A 7,958-nucleotide genomic window follows, 5' to 3' on the forward strand; every position below is an offset into this window, starting at 1 on the left:
GTCGTAGGCAGCCTTGTTGGGGAAGCGCTAACATGTGTCATCCCTGGCAGGACGATATACGACAATCTCCACCTCATACGCTACACATTAGAGCGAGTGGGTAAAATTTCTGGCAAAGGCGGGGAACGGGTACATTTAGACCAGTCTAAAGCGTTCGATAGGGTTGACCATCGGTACCTGGCGGCGGTTCTCGGGGCAGCCGGGCTGGGCCTGACTTTACAGCAACATCGTGTCTGTCGTTCGGGTGAACGATTTCTTTTTGAAACTGTTCGACATTACGCGCCCTGTTCGCCAAAGATGTCCCCTGACTCTGCTTTTGTATGTGTTGGCTCTTGAGCCACGGCTGTGAAGAATGGAGGCTTTAGCGGGTATCTCGCGTGATCTGAGTTGTGGAGGAACTGCGACCGCGTATGCGGATGACATGACCATCATTGTGTCGGATGAAGGGCAGCTACCTTATGTAAAAAACACCATCAGATGATATGAAGCGGTGGCAGGAGCAAAAATTAACCAGGATAAGTCAGTCGGCTTGCAACTCGGCACCTGAGGGGCAAGTCGATGCCGTCCAATAACGTCGTGAGACGTTGGACGGAAGGTCCAGTTAAGATGCTAGGTGTCTAGTTTGGTCCGGACCTCCAGGTAGAGAAGAATTGGAGTGAGGTCATATGGAAGGTGACTGTTCTAACCCGGATTTGGTTTGGAAGGACGTTATCGCTGCTAGGGATAGCGGTGGTGACGCAGATGTACATAGCATCTGTTACCACCTGCCACCTGACCGTCTTGCCTTGCCTCGATTCGTGGCTGAGCAAATTAGAGCGACTCCTTTCCGCTTTTTGTGGAAGGGAGCACCACTTGTAAGGCACTCTATCTGCTGTCAAAAGCCGTTAAAGGGTGGACTAGGGATGCCGTGGCTGAAGATGCGCAAGTTTGCGCTAAGGCTTAGACATCTCTGACTTTACTTGGATGGTGAGCAGATGTGGTCACCGCTCATGACATTTTTCTTACCGCAACTGACCTCTCTCCGGGAGTTAGGTCCTAGGGTGACTGGCAGCTACTCACACTACTCTCCCGGCACCCACACTACTCTTTATCGACCTCAAAAATGTGAAAGGCTAAGTCGACCTCGGCCAAATTTGATCCCAGACGGACGAAATGCGGCTAAGCATTTTGCCCGGAGTGCCGCGTGTTAACGGTTCTGCTAGCTTGCTGCCTTGCAATATTTGTAATTTTGTAATGAGTTTAAGGCGGCAAGATGGCAGAAACGTTAGCACGCCGGGCGAAATGCTTAGCAGTATTTCGTCTGATGCTACGTTCTGAGTTTAAATTCCGCCGAGGTCGACTTTGCCTTTCATCCTTTTGGGGTCGATTAAATAAGTACCAGTTACGCACTGGGTTCGATGTAATCGACTTAATCCGTTTGTCTGTCCTTGTTTGTCCCCTCTGTGTGTAGCCCATTGTGGGCAGTAAAGAAATAAGAAACGTTAGCACGCCAGGCGAAATGCTTAGCGGTATTTCTTCTGTCTTTACGTACTGAGCGCAAATTCCGCCGAGGTCGACTTTGCCTTTCATCCTTTCGGGGTCGATAATTTAAGTACCAGTTGCGTACTGGGGTCGATCTAATCTACTGGGCCCCCTCCCCTAAAATTTCGGGCCTTGTGCCTAGAGTAGGAAAGAATTTTGCAATGAGTTTTGGTTCGAAGGCAGGACTTCAGTATAACGACTATATTACCTGCCGTTTATTGTTTCGCCAGAATTCAAGAAATAGTAGATAATTCCACTTGTCGACCAACAAACAGCGGCCGTAACATACATTTGATGTACTTTCGGTTTGGGAAAGGGTTTTGGTGTTAAGCCTCAGTTCACTTTACTGCTCGGAACGTCGTCGTTTGTCGTACAGAATCCATTTTCAGTCAAAAGCTACCAAAAAAAAAAAAAAAAAATGAATCATTTGGGTTGATCCAAAGAAGCTGAGAGCAGATTGCTTAAAGGCGATTTCTTTTCGTTTGGCTCCTACGGCAGCTATTTGACGAACTTGCTTGATCTTCTAAAATCAAACAACTGCTGAATTGTTAACTATTAATTCTTCCGTAACTTTTCGGGTTATTCTGTGTGGAAACACTCTAATAATGACTCTCTTACACACTGGCAAAATGCTTCCCTTCACCGTCTCTCTTTCCCTTCGTGTTAGCTTGATCTGCTAGAAATAACCGTCAAATCCCATCCTATTGTTTTTTTCTTAATCTTGAAGACTATCGTCTCAACATTTTTGGAACCAATGTTGAGCTGCGTTTGTTGACAGGTCCTAGGCCAAATGCTTGGGTGATATTGCAGTACGTATTTGTTTAAAGGTGAATATTTTTTAAAAGTACCTTTTTCTTTTTGTAACCCCACTCGCCAGTTTTTATAATTTGAATATCATTCAGTCTGCATTTGCCCGGCTCCGTCATTCACTTGACAACCTAAAATAAACAAGAATAAACGGTGAAAAACTATCAGAGTTAATCCACAGATTAAAATCTATACGCTTCACAGTGGGATGTTACGTGAAAATAACTACATAAAAGCATCAACGTTTAAAATAAAAAAATATATTAAATTAATTACAATTATTTTAGCATCAAGCTAATATATATGCGTGTCTGTATCTTTTGCTGATGTGCACCGACGAGAAAATCGAAAAACTCGTGTATTACGAAGTTCCTAGAGAGATTTGTTCTGTGTCAAGTAAGCTACTCCATTGTCACTCGCCGTCAGAGCTGCAGTAAGGCTGTGATCGGTTCGTTGGAAACTTGTTGCAATTGTTTAAAAATTACTATCAAAAATATAGTGGAGGCACATGGCTCAGTGGTTAGAGCAGCGGTCGAGGAATCGTGGGTTCGAATCTCAGACCGGGCGATATATGTGTGCTTATGAGCGAAACACCTGAGCTCCACACGGCTCCGGCAGAAGGTAATGGCGAACTTCTGCTGACTCTTTCACCACAACTTTCTCACATTCTTTCCTCCTGCATCTAGCAGCTCACCTGTGACGGACCGGCGTTCCGTCCAGGTGGGGAACCTATACGCCAATGAAACCGAGAAACCGGCCCTTGTGTGCCAGGCATGGCTCGAGAAAGAACAAGCATATAAAATATAACAAAACAACTCTTAATCGATGGTTGCTCATTCATGCAACGAACTTCTTGTTCCTTAACTGCAATACTCTGAAGATGGCTACAAGTGTGGCTGAAAACTAGGTTGACACTGAAAACAAGGAGCTGACTTTCTAACCAGTACTTGGTGTGACAAAACTATAATTTAATAATTTAGTCTAAATTAATATATATATATATATATATTAATTTAGACTAAATTATTAAATTATATATATATATATATATATATATATATATATATATATATATATATATATATATATATATATAATGACCAATAAAACTGTGTACTTATCTTTAAATCTAGAAATAAAAATCTACATCCTATAGAGATTTCTAAGAATCGTATTCCACTCCCCTTACAGCAGCAATCCCTGCTGTTAAATTCCAAAAAAGTGATTCCTGAACGCGATCGCTCGACTGATAGAATGGGTAGCCATATCTTTCTCTCAAATCACATCCTACAGTATTGAAAGTAAGGCTGCATTAAACTATGTAGTCCTCAATGATTACACACCATCTGGGTGGGAAATGGAAGAATCTTCATTGCTGATAGGCCTGATACTAGATCATGGTTGACTTAAGCATGTGGATGTGCATAGTATGATTTTCTACAGGGCGAAGAAGAAGGAACGAGATTAAGTTGATGCAGAAAATATTTCCGTGTTTTTCTGGGGTTTTTTAAAAATACATTTTAAACTTTAAGGTTTATTTTAGAATAAACTTTTGTGTATATTATACACTATTTCGAAATGCAAATTTATCTATTGATTTATGTCAGATTAAAGCTGAATAAAAAGCAAATTCGAGCTTCTTTTTGTACGAAATTAAAATAGGCAGCAAAATAGCAGAAACTATTGACAATATCAACCGAATATTTGGCCAGGGGACCGACGACGAACGTCCAGCTCAACATTGATTCCAAAAATTTCGTAGAGGAGTTGAGAGCTTTGAAGAGGAGGGGAGTTGCGAGCGACTTTCTGCCACTCACTACGACCAATTGAGGTCCAGTATTGAAGTGGACCCACACAAAACGACTCGGAAAATTGCAAAACAACTAAACCTTAACCATTCGACAGTTGTTCGACATTTGCACCACATTTGAAAGCCAAATAAAGAAAAGATTCGACAAAAGGATGCCGCTTGAGCTATAGGACAAAGCCCAATGAATTACACCACCCATAGGGTTGTCGTATTAGAACTTTCAGCAAAACAACAATTTCATCCATCTGTAGCCCAATATAATGAGAAAATTCTCAAAGATCGTGTTAATCCTCACCGCACGAAAAGGACACATTATATTTCTGGTAAAAATCTTCAGTTTTGTTAAAAGTACAACATAACTCCATCGTCACACATGACCAATTTCATCATTAAGTTATCATTTTTTTGTTGTTCAGGAGATCAAGATCCAAGGTGTATAAGAGAGCCTATTGTTGTAGTTACATGTTTTGATCTAAAAGATTTGGTAAGTAGTCACCCTCAGTGTTAGAAGTTTGGCCACAACAATGATGACGCCCACCTCATGGATCTGTATAAAAATGGGTTTAAAAGATGCTGATAATTTCTAGTAGGTCTGAGAATGTCGACTCACCATGAATTGTTGCAAATCTAAAGCCCATTCAAATTGATTAAATGTGCAAACAAACGTGTAACCTAAAATTAAACTTTTCCTCTTACATTTAAAAAAAAATATTTTCTGGGAAAACTGATTTTTCAGAACACTTTACTTAATTTGCATCAATGCTTAAAATGAACTATTTTTCTCGTCAATAACCTTTTCCAATGTCTACTGCACTGCTTGGAGGTTTTAGTATTTTTGTTAAGATTCAGAAAAAGTCCTAGGCAAAATTTCCGTTACCTCGGAAATTTGGTGCAAAACTATGATCTACAACTTCATTTTTGTATATTGGTTTCAAATTTTGGCACTAGACCAAAACTTTTAGGGGACCAAGTCGATTCCATCGATCCCATTGTTAAACTGGTACTTATTTTATCGACCTTTAAAGGATGAAAAGTAAAGTCGACCCCGGCGACTTTTGAACCCAGAACTTAAAGACGGATGGAATGCCGCTAAGTATTTTACTTGTCGTGCTAACGGTTTTGCCAGCTCGCCGCCTTAAATTCACTTTCATTTATTATGACGTCAGGCGGGCAAACTGGCAGAATCGAGAGCGCGTCGTACAAAATGCTTTGCAGTATTTCTTCTGGCTCTTTACGTTCGTTCTGTGTTCATATTCTACCTCGGTCAACTTTGCCTTTGTTCCCTTTGAGGTTGATAGAATAAAGTACTAGGCTCGATGTAATCGACAAGTTACTGACCTTGATACAAAATTTGAAACCATATATTAAGATGCATGTTTGCAGAATAAAACTAGGGTTAAAAATAACTTAGTTTTCTTTACAGAGAAGAAAAACCTGTCAGACGATTTAAGTAGGATGAATTAAAGGAAAGATAAGCAATGCCATAAAAAGTCAAGTCATTTGGCGGCTGTTGCTGTTTACCCCTAACCAACAACGTTCCAGTCAGCCTTAAGCCACCCAATCTTTTATTTGTCCTGTAATCCGGTGCATAATCCACTGGGTGTGATTTGAGGGAAGTTTAGCTGTTATTTCTAGTAGGTGGAACTACTGCACAGGAGAGTATCCAGCTGTAAAAATATATGAATTCTGGAATGTTTTTATGGTAGAGATGGACTATATGTAATCTGAACCTTTCCCCCCCTTATTTATTAATTTTTTTTTTTTACGGAATCCCACGTTTTAGGCTATGGAGATTCCGATTCTGAAAAAAATTTTTTGAAAAATTTCAATTCCCCCCACCCCCCACCAAGCAGGCTATTTACATGCTAGAAATAACAGCCAAATCTCACAAAACTAGTGTTAGGGTTAGGGTTAGGGTTTGAGTTAGGGTTAGGTTTACCCTGTGGATCTATATAAAAACCGGGGGGGGGGAATCGAAATTTTGAAATTGAGATTTTTGAAAATCTTTTTTCAGAATCGGAATCTCCATAGCCTAAAACGTGGGATTCCGTAAAAAAAAGAATAAATAAAACAAGGGGGGAAAGGTTCAGATTACATATAGTCCATCTGGACCGATTTTATTTCCTCGTTATGATCAGATTCAACACTTCGAATTAGATAGAATGTCGATAATATTCACGCGAATTCTCCCTTTGCTCCTCGTCTTTATTTGTGCGTGCTGTTGTTTATTTAGATCAATCATCTTTATTGAACATGCTCAAAACCAAAGACGTTCTATTCGCGACTAAACCTTCTAATAATCAATTATAGTTATCCAGGAACTAAATTTGTGTTCGTTTTTAACGACTTCGTCAAATGAGTGTTAAACAGCCTAACCCACTTTGCTATTAATAGTTATAGCTAGAGTGTAAATAATCGTTCTTGGTCGCAGTAGCACTGTGAAATTGATGAGTGTATCTCTATACTGAACTCAAGCTGAACAGGTTCTTAGATACATGCTGAGCAGGCTGTCTTCAGTGACGCTTCAATGACACTTCATGTGAAAAATAGCAGCAACATTTCTTTTAAAATTACTCCTACCTTCGAAGGATGGGAACTCAGATGGGATGGTCGTGGTTAGAATGATAGTCTAAACAGCAACAGCTTTTTTTAACATTCATTTTATCTTATTTTTTCAACTTAGATATTCATGTTAATCAAGATAAGATGCGGGTAAGTAGCTGGTGGTGGTGGTGGTGGCGGAGGGACAAGTACTTGAAAAGCAACCGAGAGTAAGAGATAAGTGTAAAAAATAGAGAAGCGGAAGAAGGTAAGCCTACGAAGAACCGTAGGTAATGGAGGTGGGGGGAGGTAATAATTAGGAGATGCTGGCGGAGCGGTCGACTTGGTTGGGAGGGGTTGGTTTCGAACATATCGTGGACGAATGAGAAAGTATGGGTGAAATATAATATTGGCTGAGTTTTAAAAGCAAGATTTGCCTACAAATAAATCAGAGGGAATGGGAGAGAGAATTTCATGAAGCGGTACAAGAGAGGGGGAGATATGTATGAGAGAAGAGGGGAAAACTTCTCCACTATAAAACGGAGTGTTTTCGGCACCAGCAGTTACAAGCAGCTTCGCCCTCACGAAAGATACCTCATATCTGTGTGAGCGCCGTCTGCCGTGGTATTTCCCCACAAAAAACAAAAATCTCTTCGAATTTCTTTTACTTCAACTGAAAACACATCAGACCCATCATGGTAAGTTAATTATGTAACAATTAAGTAACAATGTGTGACAATTTATTATGCAACAATTATTTTGTAGGGATTAATGATTTCTGACGGATATATTGCTTTTAATTTCTTCATTAGTTTTGACACTTCTACGATGCAGCTAATCTTTACTTCTCATCTCCGCAATTAAGATTTATTGACAGTAATAGCTTCAATGTAGACGCTTATCCCAAAGGTTACCCATTTGCTTCACCCTCCCTCACCCCAAATATTACCATTGTGTACTGCTGAAATCTATCTAGCCCCGAATATTTAATTTCGTTGTGAATTCCTCCATTTTTTTTTTTTTTTTTTTTTTTTTATCGCCGTGAAGTTGATAAAATAAGTGCCAGGTACGTACTGGTATCGATTTAATCGATCATGTCCTCCCTCCCAGTTTGCAAAATTGTGAATTTGTAGTAAAGTTTAAAATTTCGTCTGTATTGTGTCGATCCTTATGAATAGAGTGGAAAATTATTTAGTGCGCATAAAAGTACAAAATGAAGCATCGCAGGTTATAATCAAAAAAGTAAGAAAAAAATTTGGGGTTTTGTTTTGTTTCCCTT

The 7,958-nt window shown here is 39.9% G+C and overlaps 1 protein-coding gene and 1 long non-coding RNA gene across 3 annotated transcripts in view; one reads left to right on the forward strand and one right to left on the reverse strand.

Annotated features, from left to right (window-relative positions):
• Positions 1-1,714: 1,714 nt before the first annotated feature.
• On the reverse strand, positions 1,715-5,330 carry LOC106869654 (uncharacterized). 2 transcript variants are annotated; one of them, XR_001409424.2, is made up of 2 exons: positions 5,016-5,330; positions 1,715-2,459 (listed from the first exon to the last, which is right to left on the reverse strand). It is a non-coding gene; the product is annotated as an uncharacterized LOC106869654 (long non-coding RNA). The 2 variants fall into 2 exon arrangements; XR_001409423.2 differs by having other exon boundaries at positions 4,749-5,330.
• A 1,721-nt stretch (positions 5,331-7,051) lies between these two features.
• The window catches only part of LOC106869658 (tubulin alpha chain), a 10,446-nt gene continuing 9,539 nt past the window's right edge, over positions 7,052-7,958 (forward strand). Inside the window, exon 1 of the mRNA XM_014915476.2 lies at positions 7,052-7,377. Within this exon, the coding sequence (XP_014770962.1) occupies positions 7,375-7,377 (3 nt within the window). The 5' untranslated portion in view covers positions 7,052-7,374. The remainder of the gene's footprint in view (positions 7,378-7,958) is intronic.

The sequence above is a fragment of the Octopus bimaculoides genome, chromosome 9 (genome assembly GCF_001194135.2).
Source record: "Octopus bimaculoides isolate UCB-OBI-ISO-001 chromosome 9, ASM119413v2, whole genome shotgun sequence".
Taxonomy (NCBI): domain Eukaryota; kingdom Metazoa; phylum Mollusca; class Cephalopoda; order Octopoda; family Octopodidae; genus Octopus; species Octopus bimaculoides.